General features: G+C 40.8%; 1 protein-coding gene across 1 annotated transcript in view; it reads left to right on the top strand.

Moving 5' to 3' along the window:
* dmxl1 (Dmx-like 1) overlaps positions 1 to 20,270 on the top strand; it is a 101,097-nt gene that overhangs the window by 68,108 nt on the left and 12,719 nt on the right. The window contains exons 33-36 of the mRNA XM_067414619.1: positions 230 to 315; positions 561 to 762; positions 5,041 to 5,158; positions 5,625 to 5,663. Of these exons, the coding sequence (XP_067270720.1) occupies positions 230 to 315; positions 561 to 762; positions 5,041 to 5,158; positions 5,625 to 5,663 (445 nt within the window). The remainder of the gene's footprint in view (positions 1 to 229; positions 316 to 560; positions 763 to 5,040; positions 5,159 to 5,624; positions 5,664 to 20,270) is intronic.

The raw sequence follows: 20,270 nt of genomic DNA, 5'->3' as shown, positions 1-20,270 counted from the left end.
TGATGGGGTGATGATGGTGATGATGATGATGATGGGGTGATGATGGTGATGATGATGATGATGGGGTGATGATGGTGATGATGATGATGATGATGATGGGGTGATGATGGTGATGATGATGATGATGGGGTGATGATGGTGATGATGATGATGATGGTGATGATGGTGATGATGATGATGGGGTGATGATGGTGGTGATGATGATGATGGTGATGATGTCCCTGTGCAGCTGGTGTCTGATGCGCTTAGCCATGGTGCAGATGGTGCAGCTCAACCTCAAGACCTTCTACCCCACGGCAGGTCACGACCTCTTAGGTAAGGAGACTGTGAGTGACAGAGGAACATGGGACGAGACGTGCATGATCCGAAACGGTTATTAAGCCGTGGTTAAATAAAATGGCTGGAAACAAGCTTACAAATTAAATAAAATTAGAATATGATTTTGCTCATCGTATGATGTGTGTGTGTGTGTGTGTGTGTGTGTGTCTGTATGATGTGTGTGTGTGTCTGTCTCTGTGTGTGTGTGTCTGTCTCTCTCTCTGTGTGTGTGTGTGTGTCAGATCTGCCCGTGTGCTCTCCGCTCTGTCACGCCGCTCTGAAGACTCTTCAGCGATGGGAGCAGCTGCTTCTCAAGAGGCTGGAGATCTTCGGAGGTCCTCCGCCAAAGTTCATCTCCACTCAGCTGATGGAGGAGAGCCTGTCGTCGGGCCCGGCCCTCCTGCGCCACAAGGCCCTGTTCGAGCCCTCCAACACGCCCTTCAGGTGTGTTCCGCAGCACATGATGATGCGTGTGGCGTGATGCGTGTGATGTGTGTGATGCGTGTGGCGCATGATGTGTGTGATACGTGTGGCGCGTGATGTGTGTGATACGTGTGGCGCATGATGAGTGTGATACGTGTGGGCGTGATGCGTGTGATACGTGTGGCGCATGATGTGTGTGATACGTGTGGTGCGTGATGTGTGTGATACGTGTGGGCGTGATGTGTGTGATACGTGTGGCGCGTGATGTGTGTGATACGTGTGGTGCGTGATGTGTGTGATACGTGTGGGCGTGATGCGTGTAATGCGTGTGGCGCGTGATGTGTGTGATACGTGTGGGCGTGATGCGTGTAATGCGTGTGGCGCGTGATGTGTGTGATACGTGTGGCGCGTGATGTGTGTGATACGTGTGGGCGTGATGCGTGTGATACGTGTGGCGCGTGATGTGTGTGATACGTGTGGTGCGTGATGTGTGTGATACGTGTGGGCGTGATGTGTGTGATACGTGTGGCGCGTGATGTGTGTGATACGTGTGGCGCATGATGTGTGTGATACGTGTGGCGCGTGATGTGTGTGATACGTGTGGCGCGTGATGTGTGTGATACGTGTGGTGCGTGATGCGTGTGATACGTGTGGTGCGTGATGCGTGTGATACATGTGGGCGTGATGCGTGTGATACGTGTGGCGCATGATGTGTGTGATACGTGTGGCGCGTGATGTGTGTGATACGTGTGGCGCATGATGTGTGTGATACGTGTGGCGCGTGATGTGTGTGATACGTGTGGCGCGTGATGTGTGTGATACGTGTGGCGCGTGATGTGTGTGATACGTGTGGCGCATGATGTGTGTGATACGTGTGGCGCGTGATGTGTGTGATACGTGTGGCGCTTGATGTGTGTGATACGTGTGGTGCGTGATGTGTGTGATACGTGTGGGCGTGATGTGTGTGATACGTGTGGCGCGTGATGTGTGTGATACGTGTGGCGCATGATGTGTGTGATACGTGTGGCGCGTGATGTGTGTGATACGTGTGGCGCGTGATGTGTGTGATACGTGTGGTGCGTGATGTGTGTGATACGTGTGGTGCGTGATGCGTGTGATACATGTGGGCGTGATGCGTGTGATACGTGTGGCGCATGATGTGTGTGATACGTGTGGCGCGTGATGTGTGTGATACGTGTGGCGCGTGATGTGTGTGATACGTGTGGCGCGTGATGTGTGTGATACGTGTGGCGCATGATGTGTGTGATACGTGTGGCGCGTGATGTGTGTGATACGTGTGGCGCATGATGTGTGTGATACGTGTGGCGCATGATGTGTGTGATACGTGTGGCGCGTGATGTGTGTGATACGTGTGGCGCGGGATGTGTGTGATACGTGTGGCGCATGATGCGTGTGATACGCGTGGCGCGTGATGCGTGTGATACGCGTGGCGCGTGATGCGTGTGATACGTGTGGCGGGTGATACGCGTGATGCGTGTGATACGTGTGGCGGGTGATACGTGTGAGCGTGCTCTGAGCGTGTTGTGAGCGTGTCGAGCGTGCTGTGAGCGTGCTGTGAGCGTGCTGTGAGCGTGTTCTGAGCGTGCTGTGAGCGTGTTGTGAGCGTGTTGTGAGCGTGCTGTGAGCGTGCTGTGAGCGTGTTGTGAGCGTGTTGTGAGCGTGCTGTGAGCGTGCTGTGAGCGTGCTGTGAGCGTGCTCTGAGCGAGCCGTGAGCGAGCCGTGAGCGCGCCGTGAGCGCGCCCTGAGCGTGTTGTGAGCGTGTTGTGAGCGTGTTGTGAGCGTGTTGTGAGCGTGCTGTGAGCGTGCTGTGAGCGTGCTGTGAGCGTGCTGTGAGCGTGCTGTGAGCGTGTTCTGAGCGTGCTGTGAGCGTGTTGTGAGCGTGTTGTGAGCGTGCTGTGAGCGTGTCGAGCGTGCTGTGAGCGTGCTGTGAGCGCGTTGTGAGCGCGCTGTGAGCGTGCTGTGAGCGTGCTGTGAGCGTGCTCTGAGCGTGCTGTGAGCGTGCTGTGAGCGAGCTGTGAGCGAGCTGTGAGCGTGCTGTGAGCGTGCTGTGAGCGTGCTGTGAGCGTGCTGTGAGCGTGCTGTGAGCGTGTTGTGAGCGTGTTGTGAGCGTGCTGTGAGCGTGCTGTGAGCGTGCTCTGAGCGTGCTCTGAGCGTGCTGTGAGCGTGCTGTGAGCCTGCTGTGAGCGTGCTGTGAGCGTGCTGTGAGCGTGCTGTGAGCGTGCTCTGAGCGTGCTCTGAGCGTGCTGTGAGCGTGCTGTGAGCGTGCTGTGAGCGTGCTGTGAGCGTGCTCTGAGCGTGCTGTGAGCGTGTTGTGAGCGTGCTGTGAGCGTGCTGTGAGCGTGCTCTGAGCGTGTTGTGAGCCTGCTGTGAGCGTGCTCTGAGCGTGCTGTGAGCGTGCTGTGAGCGTGCTGTGAGCGTGCTGTGAGCGTGCTCTGAGCGTGTTGTGAGCGTGCCGTGAGCGTGTTGTGAGCGAGCCGTGAGCGAGCTGTGAGCGCGCTGTGAGCGTGCTCTGAGCGTGCTGTGAGCGTGCTGTGAGCGTGCTGTGAGCGTGTTGTGAGCGTGCTGTGAGCGTGCTGTGAGCGTGCTCTCAGCGTGTTGTGAGCGTGCTGTGAGCGTGTTGTGAGCGTGTTGTGAGCGAGCTGTGAGCGCGCTGTGAGCGTGCTCTGAGCGTGCTGTGAGCGTGTTGTGAGCGTGCTGTGAGCGTGCTGTGAGCGTGCTGTGAGCGTGCTGTGAGCGTGCTGTGAGCGTGCTGTGAGCGTGCTGTGAGCGCGCTGTGAGCGCGCTGTGAGCGTGCTCTGAGCGTGCTGTGAGCGTGTTGTGAGCGTGCTCTGAGCGTGCTCTGAGAGTGTTGTGAGCGTGTTGTGAGCGTGTTGTGAGCGTGCTCTGAGCGTGTCATGAGCGTGTTGTGAGCGTGTTGTGAGCGTGCTCTGAGCGTGCTCTGAGCGTGCTGTGAGCGTGCTCTGAGCGTGCTGTGAGCGTGCTGTGAGCGTGCTCTGAGCGTGCTGTGAGCGTGCTCTGAGCGTGTTGTGAGCGTGTTGTGAGCGTGCTCTGAGCGTGTCATGAGCGTGCTCTGAGCGTGCTCTGAGCGTGTTGTGAGCGTGTTGTGAGCGTGCTCTGAGCGTGTCATGAGCGTGCTCTGAGCGTGTTGTGAGCGTGCTCTGAGCGTGCTGTGAGCGTGCTGTGAGCGTGCTCTGAGCGTGGTGTGAGCGTGTCGTGAGTGTGTCGTGAGCGTGTCATGAGCGTGCTCTGAGCGTGTTGTGAGCGTGCTCTGAGCGTGCTCTGAGCGTGCTCTGAGCGTGCTCTGAGCGTGCCCTGAGCGTGCCGTGAGCGTGCCGTGAGCGTGCCGTGAGCGTGCCGTGAGCGTGCTGTGAGCGTGTCGAGCGTGCTGTGAGCGTTATGAGCGTGTTATGAGCGTGCTCTGAGCGTGCTGTGAGCGTGCGTGAGCGTGCTGTGAGCGTGCCGTGAGCGTGCCGTGAGCGTGTCGTGAGTGTGTCGAGCGTGCTGTGAGCGTGCTGTGAGCGTGCTGTGAGCGTGTCGAGCGTGCTGTGAGCGTGCTGTGAGCGTGCTGTGAGCGTGCTGTGAGCGTGCTGTGAGCGTGTCGAGCGTGCTGTGAGCGTGCTCTCAGTGTGTTGTGAGCGTGCTGTGAGCGTGCTGTGAGCGTGCTGTGAGCGTGCTGTGAGCGTGCTGTGAGCGTGCTCTGAGCGTGCTGTGAGCGTGCTGTGAGCGTGTCGAGCGTGCTGTGAGCGTGCTGTGAGCGTGTCGAGCGCGCTGTGAGCGTGCTGTGAGCGTGCTGTGAGCGTGCTGTGAGCGTGTCGAGCGTGCTGTGAGCGTGCTGTGAGCGTGTCGAGCGTGCTGTGAGCGTGCTGTGAGCGTGCTGTGAGCGTGCTGTGAGCGTGCTGTGAGCGTGTGCTGAGCGTGCTGTGAGCGTGCTGTGAGCGTGTGCTGTGAGCGTGCTGTGAGCGTGCTCTCAGCGTGTTGTGAGCGTGTCGAGCGTGCTGTGAGCGTGCTGTGAGCGTGCTGTGAGCGTGCTGTGAGCGTGCTGTGAGCGTGTTGTGAGCGTGCTGTGAGCGTGCTGTGAGCGTGCTGTGAGCGTGCTGTGAGCGTGCTGTGAGCGTGCTGTGAGCGTGTTGTGAGCGTGTTGTGAGCGTGCTGTGAGCGTGCTGTGAGCGTGCTGTGAGCGTGTTCTGAGCGTGCTGTGAGCGTGTCGAGCGTGCTGTGAGCGTGTTATGAGCGTGCTCGGAGCGTGTAATGAGCGTGATCCGTGTCTTCTGCCCTCAGGTCTCGCCGGCGATCGGCTCTGCCAGTGAAGCGACTCTGGCAGTTTCTGGTCAAACAGGAGGAGGTTCAGGAGACCTTCATACGGAACATCTTCACTAAGAAACGAGATCTTAACGAGGTATTTATGCGCGCTCACTGCAAAAAATGCTCTTCTTATTAGTATTTTTTTCTTGTTTCCAGTCTAAATATCTAATATCTTTTAAATATCTAATTAATCTTAAATCAAGATGCATTTACTAGATCAGTTAAACAACATAAGATATTTTTTCTTGTTTTGTTGAAAATAAAATCAAAATGAAGTAAGTTTTTACTTAAAACAGGCAAAATGATCTGCCAATGGGGTGAGAAAAATAACCGTGTTTCTGTTCGTAAACTAAATAAGAAGAGCATTTTTTGCAGTGCTCTTTTACCCAGAATGCCTGCTGCTTGATTTCACCCCTTCTGATTGTGTTTGTAAGGATCACCCGAGTCTGTGATGTCAATAATATCTGTTAATTTGTGTTGTAAATGTGATGATTGTGTGATTAACCGTCTAACTGTGGCCTGTGATTGACCTGCATGTTTCATCGTAACTCTTGAATCAGGAGACTGACAGTGTGCTGCTGGACTCCACACACAACCAGGTATCTAACAGAGCGTCCTCATCCTCATCCTCATGAAGGCTCTTAAAGATGTGCAGTCATTGTTTTATGTGACGAAACGTTCAGCAATAACATTAAAGGGGTGGTTTCGGGTTTTTTTCCTAGGCTTGCTTACTTGAACGGCTCGTCTGCTTCCTGCTTCTATGAAGCCCCTCCCTCTGAAAAACGCAACGGTCTTAGATTGGTCAGATGGCTAAATGTAGTTTCCTGTATTTTTATTGGCTGAAATGCCAAGCACAGGTTAAGGCCACGCCCCTTCCCATTACGGGCAGAAGTCACATCTGTGGAGACTAGCGAGGGTTTATGATGTCACCAACCCAGGAAGAAGCTTGTTGTAGTCCAAACCGGCCATTTTTGTAGGCAATAAACTGCCGTAACTTTAAAAGACAATATCTCCGTTTGCAGTGAACTTTCAGTGCTGTAACTTTGCAGATACTGTTAATGCTCAAGCAGCGACATTACACACTAACTAAAGTTAAACAAGTCAAATAGCTTGAAACCAGCCCTTTAAATAATGATAGGAATAAACGTCACCGCTGGGATACGTGACCGCTTCACGTCTCGTTGCATAAACAGGCTAAGACTGTTACCGGGTCCCAAATCACACACTTGTGCACTATTCTATGTGAGTTTTTCATGTGATTAGTGTGAAATTATGCTCCCCTCACCTAAAATTACATTTGGAACATTGAAAACTTTGATCACTTCATGATAATCCTTATAAAAAAACCATATAAAACTAAAAACTAAAACCACTAGATGGGAGAGTACATAGTGTATAGTGCGTCTTTTGAGACAACTTAAAGGGATAGTTCACCCAAAAAATGAAGATTAGCCCATGATTGACTCCCCATAAAGCTGTCCTAGGTGTGTATGACATTCTTCTTTCAGACGAACACAGAGTTATGTTAAAAAATGTTCCGACCCAAGCTTTATAATGGCAGCCCAACATTCGAAGCCCAAAAAAGGGTATCTGCCTTCCATATTCAACTTATGAAGAAAGCGTCACGGGTGCGACGATGACGTTGGACATAGAAGGCCTTTATTAACCCCGGAGCTGTGTAGAGCACTTTTATAATGGATAGATGCACTTTTATAATGGATAGATGCACTTTTATGATGGATAGATGCACTATTATGATGGATAGATGCACTATTATGATGATAGATGCACTTTTATGATGGATAGATGCACTTTTATGATGGATAGATGCACTTTTATGATGACAGATGCACTATTATGATGATAGATGCACTTTTATGATGACAGATGCACTATTATGATGATAGATGCACTTTTATAATGGATAGATGCACTTTTATGATGGATAGATGCACTTTTATGATGGATAGATGCACTTTTATAATGGATAGATGCACTTTTATGATGGATAGATGCACTTTTATAATGGATAGATGCACTTTTATGATGGATAGATGCACTTTTATGATGACAGATGCACTATTATGATGATAGATGCACTTTTATAATGGATAGATGCACTTTTATGATGGATAGATGCACTTTTATGATGGATAGATGCACTTTTATAATGGATAGATGCACTTTTATGATGGATAGATGCACTTTTATGATGGATAGATGCACTTTTATGATGGATAGATGCACTTTTATAATGGATAGATGCACTTTTATGATGGATAGATGCACTTTTATGATGGATAGATGCACTTATGATGATAGATGCACTTTTATGATGATAGATGCACTTTTATGATGGATAGATGCACTTTTATGATGATAGATGCACTTTTATGATGATAGATGCACTTTTATGATGGATAGATGCACTTTTATGATGGATAGATGCACTTTTATGATGGATAGATGCACTTTTATGATGGATAGATGCACTTTTATGATGACAGATGCACTTTTATGATGATAGATGCACTTTTATGATGGATAGATGCTCTTTTATGATGGATAGATGCACTTTTATGATGGATAGATGCACTTTTATGATGGATAGATGCACTATTATGATGATAGATGCACTTTTATGATGGATAGATGCTCTTTTATGATGGATAGATGCTCTTTTATGATGGATAGATGCACTTTTATGATGATAGATGCACTTTTATGATGGATAGATGCACTATTATGATGGATAGATGCACTATTATGATGATAGATGCACTTTTATGATGGATAGATGCTCTTTTATGATGGATAGATGCACTTTTATGATGGATAGATGCACTTTTATGATGATAGATGCTCTTTTATGATGGATAGATGCACTTTTATGATGGATAGATGCACTATTATGATGGATAGATGCACTTTTATGATGGATAGATGCACTATTATGATGATAGATGCACTTTTATGATGGATAGATGCACTATTATGATGGATAGATGCACTATTATGATGATAGATGCACTTTTATGATGGATAGATGCTCTTTTATGATGGATAGATGCACTTTTATGATGGATAGATGCACTTTTATGATGATAGATGCTCTTTTATGATGGATAGATGCACTTTTATGATGGATAGATGCACTATTATGATGATAGATGCACTTTTATGATGGATAGATGCTCTTTTATGATGGATAGATGCACTTTTATGATGGATAGATGCACTTTTATGATGGATAGATGCACTATTATGATGATAGATGCACTTTTATGATGGATAGATGCTCTTTTATGATGGATAGATGCTCTTTTATGATGGATAGATGCACTTTTATGATGATAGATGCACTTTTATGATGGATAGATGCACTATTATGATGGATAGATGCACTATTATGATGATAGATGCACTTTTATGATGGATAGATGCTCTTTTATGATGGATAGATGCACTTTTATGATGGATAGATGCACTTTTATGATGATAGATGCTCTTTTATGATGGATAGATGCACTTTTATGATGGATAGATGCACTATTATGATGATAGATGCACTTTTATGATGGATAGATGCTCTTTTATGATGGATAGATGCACTTTTATGATGGATAGATGCACTTTTATGATGGATAGATGCACTATTATGATGATAGATGCACTTTTATGATGGATAGATGCTCTTTTATGATGGATAGATGCTCTTTTATGATGGATAGATGCACTTTTATGATGGATAGATGCACTTTTATGATGGATAGATGCTCTTTTATGATGGATAGATGCACTTTTATGATGGATAGATGCACTTTTATGATGGATAGATGCACTATTATGATGGATAGATGCACTATTATGATGATAGATGCACTTTTATGATGGATAGATGCTCTTTTATGATGGATAGATGCACTTTTATGATGGATAGATGCACTATTATGATGATAGATGCACTTTTATGATGGATAGATGCTCTTTTATGATGGATAGATGCACTTTTATGATGGATAGATGCACTTTTATGATGATAGATGCACTTTTATGATGGATAGATGCACTATTATGATGATGGATGCACTTTTATGATGGATAGATGCACTTTTATGATGATAGATGCACTTTTATGATGGATAGATGCACTTTTATGACGGATAGATGCACTTTTATGACGGATAGATGCACTTTTATGATGGATAGATGCACTTTTATGATGGATAGATGCTCTTTTATGATGGATAGATGCACTTTTATGATGGATAGATGCACTTTTATGATGATAGATGCACTTTTATGATGGATAGATGCACTTTTATGATGGATAGATGCTCTTTTATGATGGATAGATGCACTTTTATGATGGATAGATGCACTTTTATGATGGATAGATGCACTTTTATGATGATAGATGCACTTTTATGATGGATAGATGCACTTTTATGATGGATAGATGCACTTTTATGATGATAGATGCACTTTTATGATGGATAGATGCACTTTTATGACGGATAGATGCACTTTTATGACGGATAGATGCACTTTTATGATGGATAGATGCACTTTTATGATGGATAGATGCACTTTTATGATGGATAGATGCACTTTTATGATGGATAGATGCACTTTTATGATGGATAGATGCACTTTTATGATGGATAGATGCACTATTATGATGGATAGATGCACTTTTATGATGGATAGATGCACTATTATGATGGATAGATGCACTATTATGATGGATAGATGCACTATTATGATGGATAGATGCACTTTTATGATGGATAGATGCACTTTTATGATGATAGATGCACTTTTATGATGGATAGATGCACTTTTATGACGGATAGATGCACTTTTATGATGGATAGATGCACTTTTATGATGGATAGATGCACTATTATGATGGATAGATGCACTATTATGATGGATAGATGCACTTTTATGATGGATAGATGCACTTTTATGATGATAGATGCACTTTTATGATGGATAGATGCACTTTTATGACGGATAGATGCACTTTTATGACGGATAGATGCACTTTTATGATGGATAGATGCACTTTTATGATGGATAGATGCACTTTTATGATGGATAGATGCACTTTTATGATGGATAGATGCACTTTTATGATGGATAGATGCACTATTATGATGGATAGATGCACTTTTATGATGGATAGATGCACTTTTATGATGATAGATGCACTTTTATGATGGATAGATGCACTTTTATGATGGATAGATGCTCTTTTATGATGGATAGATGCTCTTTTATGATGGATAGATGCACTTTTATGATGGATAGATGCACTTTTATGATGGACAGATGCACTTTTATGATGGATAGATGCACTATTATGATGATGGATGCACTTTTATGATGGATAGATGCACTTTTATGATGATAGATGCACTTTTATGATGGATAGATGCACTTTTATGACGGATAGATGCACTTTTATGACGGATAGATGCACTTTTATGATGGATAGATGCACTTTTATGATGATAGATGCACTTTTATGATGGATAGATGCACTTTTATGATGATAGATGCACTTTTATGATGGATAGATGCACTTTTATGACGGATAGATGCACTTTTATGATGGATAGATGCACTTTTATGATGGATAGATGCACTTATGATGATAGATGCACTTTTATGATGATAGATGCACTTTTATGATGGATAGATGCACTTTTATGATGATAGATGCACTTTTATGATGATAGATGCACTTTTATGATGGATAGATGCACTATTATGATGATAGATGCACTTTTATGATGGATAGATGCTCTTTTATGATGGATAGATGCACTTTTATGATGGATAGATGCACTTTTATGATGATAGATGCACTTTTATGATGGATAGATGCACTATTATGATGATGGATGCACTTTTATGATGGATAGATGCACTTTTATGATGATAGATGCACTTTTATGGTGGATAGATGCACTTTTATGACGGATGGATGCACTTTTATGATGATAGATGCACTTTTATGATGGATAGATGCACTTTTATGATGGATAGATGCACTTTTATGACGGATAGATGCACTTTATGATGGATAGATGCACTTATGATGATAGATGCACTTTTATGATGATAGATGCACTTTTATGATGGATAGATGCACTTTTATGATGATAGATGCACTTTTATGATGATAGATGCACTTTTATGATGGATAGATGCACTTTTATGATGATAGATGCACTTTTATGATGGATAGATGCACTTTTATGATGATAGATGCACTTTTATGATGGATAGATGCACTTTTATGATGGATAGATGCACTTTTATGACGGATAGATGCACTTTTATGATGATAGATGCACTTTTATGACGGATAGATGCACTTTATGATGGATAGATGCACTTATGATGATAGATGCACTTTTATGATGATAGATGCACTTTTATGATGGATAGATGCACTTTTATGATGATAGATGCACTTTTATGATGATAGATGCACTTTTATGATGGATAGATGCACTTTTATGATGATAGATGCACTTTTATGATGGATAGATGCACTTTTATGATGGATAGATGCACTTTTATGATGGATAGATGCACTTTTATGATGATAGATGCTCTTTTATGATGGATAGATGCACTTTTATGACGGATAGATGCTCTTTTATGATGATAGATGCACTTTTATGATGGATAGATGCACTTTTATGACGGATGGATGCACTGTTATGATGATAGATGCACTTATGATGATAGATGCACTTTTATGATGATAGATGCACTTTTATGATGGACAGATGCACTTTTATGATGATAGATGCACTTTTATGATGGATAGATGCACTTTTATGATGATAGATGCACTTTTATGATGATAGATGCACTTTTATGATGGATAGATGCACTTTATGATGGATAGATGCACTTTATGATGGATAGATGCACTTATGATGATAGATGCACTTTTATGATGATAGATGCACTTTTATGATGGACAGATGCACTTTTATGATGATAGATGCACTTTTATGATGGATAGATGCACTTTTATGATGATAGATGCACTTTTATGATGATAGATGCACTTTTATGATGGATAGATGCACTTTTATGATGGATAGATGCACTTTTATGATGATAGATGCACTTTTATGATGGATAGATGCACTTTTATGATGGATAGATGCACTTTTATGATGATAGATGCACTTTTATGATGGATAGATGCACTTTTATGATGGATAGATGCACTTTTATGATGATAGATGCTCTTTTATGATGGATAGATGCACTTTTATGATGGACAGATGCTCTTTTATGATGGATAGATGCACTTTTATGATGGATAGATGCACTTTTATGATGGACAGATGCACTTTTATGACGGATGGATGCACTTTTATGATGGATAGATGCACTTTTATGATGGATAGATGCACTTTTATGATGATAGATGCACTTTTATAACGGATAGATGCAGCATTATGATAGATGCACTTTTATGATGGATAGATGCACTTTTATGACGGATAGATGCTCTTATATGATGATAGATGCACTTTTATGATGGATAGATGCACTTTTATGATGATAGATGCACTTTTATAACGGATAGATGCAGCATTATGATAGATGCACTTTTATGACGGATAGATGCTCTTTTATGATGGATAGATGCACTTTTATGATGGATAGATGCACTTTTATGATGGATAGATGCACTTTTATGATGGATAGATGCACTTTTATCATGGATAGATGCTCTTTTATGATGGATAGATGCACTTTTATGATGGATAGATGCACTTTTATAATGGATAGATGCACTATTATGATGATAGATGCACTATTATGATGGATAGATGCACTTTTATGATGGATAGATGCACTATTATGATGGATAGATGCACTATTATGATGGATAGATGCACTATTATGATGATAGATGCACTATTATGATGATAGATGCACTATTATGATGATAGATGCACTTTTATGATGGATAGATGCACTATTATGATGATAGATGCACTATTATGATGGACAGATGCACTTTTATGATGATAGATGCACTATTATGATGATAGATGCACTTTTATGACGGATAGATGCACTTTTATGATGGATAGATGCACTATTATGATGATAGATGCACTATTATGATGGACAGATGCACTATTATGATGATAGATGCACTATTATGATGATAGATGCACTTTTATGACGGATAGATGCACTTTTATGACGGATAGATGCACTATTATGATGGATAGATGCACTTTTATGATGGATAGATGCACTATTATGATGATAGATGCACTTTTATGATGGATAGATGCACTTTTATGATGGATAGATGCACTTTTATCATGGATAGATGCACTTTTATGATGGATAGATGCACTTTTATGATGGATAGATGCACTTTTATGATGGATAGATGCACTATTATGATGGATAGATGCACTTTTATGATGGATAGATGCACTATTATGATGATAGATGCACTATTATGATGGATAGATGCACTTTTATGATGGATAGATGCACTATTATGATGATAGATGCACTATTATGATGGATAGATGCACTTTTATGATGGATAGATGCACTATTATGATGATAGATGCACTTTTATGATGGATAGATGCACTTTTATGATGGATAGATGCACTTTTATCATGGATAGATGCACTTTTATGATGGATAGATGCACTTTTATGATGGATAGATGCACTATTATGATGATAGATGCACTATTATGATGGATAGATGCACTTTTATGATGATAGATGCACTTTTATGATGGATAGATGCACTTTTATGACGGATAGATGCTCTTTTATGATGGATAGATGCACTTTTATGATGGATAGATGCACTTTTATGATGGATAGATGCACTATTATGATGGATAGATGCACTTTTATGATGGATAGATGCTCTTTTATGATGGATAGATGCACTTTTATGATGGATAGATGCACTTTTATGATGGATAGATGCACTATTATGATGGATAGATGCACTTTTATGATGGATAGATGCACTATTATGATGGATAGATGCACTTTTATGATGGATAGATGCACTATTATGATGGATAGATGCACTTTTATGATGGATAGATGCTCTTTTATGATGGATAGATGCACTTTTATGATGGATAGATGCACTTTTATGATGGATAGATGCACTATTATGATGGATAGATGCACTTTTATGATGGATAGATGCACTATTATGATGGATAGATGCACTTTTATGATGGATAGATGCACTATTATGATGGATAGATGCACTATTATGATGGATAGATGCACTATTATGATGGATAGATGCACTTTTATGATGGATAGATGCTCTTTTATGATGGATAGATGCACTTTTATGATGGATAGATGCACTTTTATGATGGATAGATGCACTATTATGATGGATAGATGCACTTTTATGATGGATAGATGCACTTTTATGATGATAGATGCACTTTTATGATTGATAGATGCTCTTTTATGATGGATAGATGCACTTTTATGATGGATAGATGCACTTTTATGATGGATAGATGCACTTTTATGATGGATAGATGCACTTTTATGATGATAGATGCACTTTTATGATGATAGATGCACTTTTATGATGGATAGATGCACTTTTATGATGGATAGATGCACTTTTATGATGGATAGATGCTCTTTTATGATGGATAGATGCACTTTTATGATGGATAGATGCACTATTATGATGGATAGATGCACTTTTATGATGATAGATGCACTTTTATGATGGATAGATGCACTATTATGATGGATAGATGCACTTTTATGATGATAGATGCACTTTTATGATGATAGATGCACTTTTATGATGGATAGATGCACTTTTATGATGATAGATGCACTTTTATGATGGATAGATGCACTTTTATGATGGATAGATGCACTTTTATGATGATAGATGCACTTTTATGATGGACAGATTCACTTTTATGACGGATAGATGCACTTTTATGATGGATAGATGCACTTTTATGATGGATAGATGCACTTTTATGATGGATAGATGCACTTTTATGATGGATAGATGCACTTTTATGATGGATAGATGCACTTTTATGATGATAGATGCACTTTTATGATGGACAGATTCACTTTTATGACGGATAGATGCACTTTTATGATGGATAGATGCACTTTTATGATGATAGATGCACTTTTATGATGGACAGATTCACTTTTATGATGGATAGATGCACTTTTATGATGGATAGATGCACTTTTATAACGGATAGATGCACTTTTATGATGGATAGATGCACTTTTATGATGGATAGATGCACTTTTATGATGATAGATGCACTTTTATGATGGACAGATTCACTTTTATGATGGATAGATGCACTTTTATGATGATAGATGCACTTTTATGATGGACAGATTCACTTTTATGATGGATAGATGCACTTTTATGATGGATAGATGCTCTTTTATGATGGATAGATGCACTTTTATGATGGATAGATGCACTTTTATCATGGATAGATTCACTTTTATGATGATAGATTCACTTTTATGATGGATAGATGCACTTTTATGATGATAGATGCTCTTTTATGATGGATAGATGAACTTTTATGATGGATAGATGCACTTTTATGATGGATAGATGCACTTTTATGATGGATAGATGCACTTTTATGATGGATAGATGCACTTATGATGGATAGATGCACTTTTATGATGGATAGATGCACTTTTATGACGGATAGATGCACTTTTATGATGATAGATGCACTTTTATGATGATAGATGCACTTTTATGATGGACAGATGCTCTTTTATGATGATAGATGCACTTTTATGATGGATAGATGCACTTTTATGATGGATAGATGCACTTATGATGGATAGATGCACTTTTATGATGGATAGATGCACTTTTATGATGGATAGATGCACTTTTATGATGATAGATGCACTTTTATGATGATAGATGCACTTTTATGATGGATAGATGCACTTTTATGATGATAGATGCACTTTTATGATGATAGATGCACTTTTATGATGATAGATGCACTTATGATGGATAGATGCACTTTTATGATGGATAGATGCACTTTTATGATGGATAGATGCACTTTTATGATGATAGATGCACTTTTATGATGATAGATGCACTTTTATGATGATAGATGCACTTTTATGATGATAGATGCACTTTTATGATGGATAGATGCACTTATGATGGATAGATGCACTTTTATGATGGATAGATGCACTTTTATGATGGATAGATGCACTTTTATGACGGATAGATGCACTTTTATGATGGATAGATGCACTTATGATGGATAGATGCACTTTTATGATGGATAGATGCACTTTTATGATGGATAGATGCACTTTTATGATGGATAGATGCACTTTTATGATGACAGATGCACTTTTATGATGACAGATGCACTTTTATGATGATAGATGCACTTTTATGATGGATAGATGCACTTTTATGATGATAGATGCACTTTTATGATGATAGATGCACTTTTATGATGGATAGATGCACTTATGATGGATAGATGCACTTTTATGATGGATAGATGCACTTTTATGATGGATAGATGCACTTTTATGATGGATAGATGCACTTTTATGACGGATAGATGCTCTTTTATGATGGATAGATGCACTTTTATGATGGATAGATGCACTTTTATGATGACAGATGCACTTTTATGACGGATAGATGCACTTTTATGACGGATAGATGCTCTTTTATGATGGATAGATGCACTTTTATGATGGATAGATGCACTTTTATGATGACAGATGCACTTTTATGATTGATAGATGCACTTTTATGACGGATAGATGCACTTTTATGATGACAGATGCACTTTTATGATGGATAGATGCACTTTTATGATGACAGATGCACTTTTATGATTGATAGATGCACTTTTATGATGGATAGATGCACTTTTATGATGACAGATGCACTTTTATGATGGATAGATGCACTTTTATGATTGATAGATGCACTTTTATGATGGATAGATGCACTTTTATGACGGATAGATGCACTTTTATGACGGATAGATGCTCTTTTATGATGGATAGATGCACTTTTATGATGGATAGATGCACTTTTATGACGGATAGATGCACTTTTATGATGGATAGATGCACTTTTATGATGGATAGATGCACTTTTATGATGGATAGATGCACTTTTATGATGGATAGATGCACTTTTATGATGGATAGATGCTCTTTTATGATGGATAGATGCACTTTTATGATGGATAGATTCACTTTTATGATGGATAGATGCACTATTATGATGGATAGATTCACTTTTATGATGGATAGATTCACTTTTATGATGGATAGATGCACTTTTATGATGGATAGATGCACTTTTATGATGGATAGATTCACTTTTATGATGGATAGATGCACTTTTATGATGGATAGATGCACTTTTATGATGGATAGATTCACTATTATGATTATAGATGCACTTTTATGATGATAGATGCACTTTTATGATGGATAGATGCACTATTATGATGGATAGATGCACTTTTATGATGGATAGATGCACTTTTATGATGGACAGATGCACTTTTATGATGGATAGATGCACTTTAATGATGATAGATGCACTTTTATGATGATAGATGCACTTTTATGATGGACAGATGCACTTTTATGATGGATAGATGCACTTTAATGATGATAGATGCACTTTAATGATGATAGATGCACTTTTATGATGATAGATGCACTTTTATGATGATAGATGCACTTTTATGATGGATAGATTCACTATTATGATTATAGATGCACTTTTATGATGATAGATGCACTTTTATGATGGATAGATGCACTTTTATGATGGACAGATGCACTTTTATGATGGATAGATGCACTTTTATAATGGATAGATGCACTTTTATGATGGACAGATGCACTTTTATGACGGATAGATGCACTTTTATAATGGATAGATGCAGCATTATGATAGATGCACTTGTATGATGAATAGATGTACATAAGAATGTCATGTGCACACCTATGATGGTTTGAGAGGGAGTAAATCATGGGGTCATCTTCATTTTTGGGTGAACTTTAAGTCTTACAAACCACTTTGACCAACTAGCAGTTATTTCATTTTCCTTATTTAAAAACTCAATCATCTATATTGGCCTTCCAGACTGTTTAAAAACACCACCTGTTATATTCGACAGGCAGTTTTCACTGGCTTTATTGTTGAATTTTTAATAATGAACTGGTGTGTGTGAAACGTCTTGAAGTGAAAGTATGTTGAATGTCAGCGCCTGGCCTTTTTCAACATGCTCATGTGCTTTTGTTGCAGTCGAGACTCTTGCTTTTCAGATTCAAATTAGACCAATTTATGTCTATGTGAATTTTTGACTAAATTCTAAGACTAGTCTATGCTGTTTATGCAACCCGGCCGCTGGTCAGAAAGTGCAGATCCCCCACAATTCAATACAAACACATGTTCAGATCTGATCAGAAGTCCTGGATTTGTTCTCCTTGTTTATCTGAGTGAAACGGGACATATTCAGCATTTACAGGGGCTGGTCATATAATTAGAATATCATCAATAAGTTGATGTATTTAACTAATTTCTTTCAAAAAGTGAAACTTGTATATTATATTTATTCATTACACACACACTGAATTATTTCAAATGTTTATTTCTGTTCATTTTGATTATTATAACTGACAACTAAGGAAAATCCCAAAATCAGTATTTTAAAAAATTTCAATATTGTGAAAATGTTCCATATTGATGACTCCTGGTGCCACACTCTAATCAGCTCATGAACTCAAACACCTGCAGGCCTTTAATGCTCTCTCAGTCTAGTTCTGTAGACAATCATGGGGAAGACTGTCGGACTCGACAGGTGTCCAAAAGACGATCATTGACACCTTGCACAAGGTCATTGCAAAAGAGGCTGGCTGTTCCCAGAGCTCTGTGTCCAAGCACATTAATAGAGGCGAAAGGAAGGAAAAGATGTGGTAGAAAAAAGTGCACAAGCAATAGGGATAACCGCACCCTGGAGAGGAGTGTGAAACAAAACCCATTCAAAAATGTGGAGGAGATTCACAAAGAGTGGACTGCAGCTGGAGTCAGTGCTTTAATAACCACTGCGCACAGACGCATGCAGGACACGGGTTTGAGCTTCACATTCCTTGTGTTTAGCCTCTCTTGAACAACAGACAGCGTCAGAAGCGTCTCGCCTGGGCTAAAGACAAACAGGACTGCTGAGCGGGCCAGAGTTATGTTCTCTGATGACAGTAAATTCAGCATTTCCTTTGGGAATCAGGGTCCCAGAGTCTGGAGGAAGAGCGGAGAGGCACACAATCCATGCTGCTTGAGGTCCACTGTAAAGTTTCCACAGTCAGTGATGGTTTGGGGAGCCATGGCATCTGCTGGTATTGGTCACTGTGTTCTCTGAGGTCAAAAGTCAACGCAGCCGTATACCAGGAAGTTTTAGAGCACTTCCTGCTTCCTGCTGCTAATCAACTTTATGAAGATCCAGATTTCATTTTCCGACAGGACTCGACACCTGCGCACAGTGCCACAGCAGCCAGTGCCTGGTTTAAGGACCATGGTATCCCTGTTCTTCATTGGCCAGCAAACTCGCCTGACCTTAACCTCATAGATAATCTCTGGGGTATTGTGAAGAGGAAGATGCGATCTGCCAGAGCCAACAATGCAGAAGAGCTGAAGGCCTATCAGAGCAAACTAGGCTCTCATAACACCTGAGCCGAGCCACAGACTGACCGACTCCCTGCCACGCCGCATCGCTGCAGTAATTTCAGGATAAAGGAGACACAACTGAGCACTGAGTGCTAAACATGCTCATACTTTTCAGTTGGCCAAGATTTCTAAGAATCCTTTCTTTGTATTGGTTTTAAGTAATATTCTAATTTTCTGAGATACTGAATTTGGGATTTTCCTTAGTTGTGAGTTATAATCATCAAAATGAAAAGAAATAAACATTTGAAAAACACTCCCCTAAAGGATTATTAGGAGCACACACTAATGCTGTGTTTGACCCTTTCTCCTTCAGAACTGCCTTAATTCTCCGTGGCATTGATTCAACAAGCTGCTGAAAGCATTCTTTAGAAATGTCGGCCCATATTGATAGG

The sequence above is a fragment of the Pseudorasbora parva genome, chromosome 13 (genome assembly GCF_024679245.1).
Source record: "Pseudorasbora parva isolate DD20220531a chromosome 13, ASM2467924v1, whole genome shotgun sequence".
In the NCBI taxonomy this organism is placed as follows: Eukaryota; Metazoa; Chordata; class Actinopteri; order Cypriniformes; family Gobionidae; genus Pseudorasbora; species Pseudorasbora parva.
This window is presented reverse-complemented; position numbering and strand designations above follow the sequence as displayed.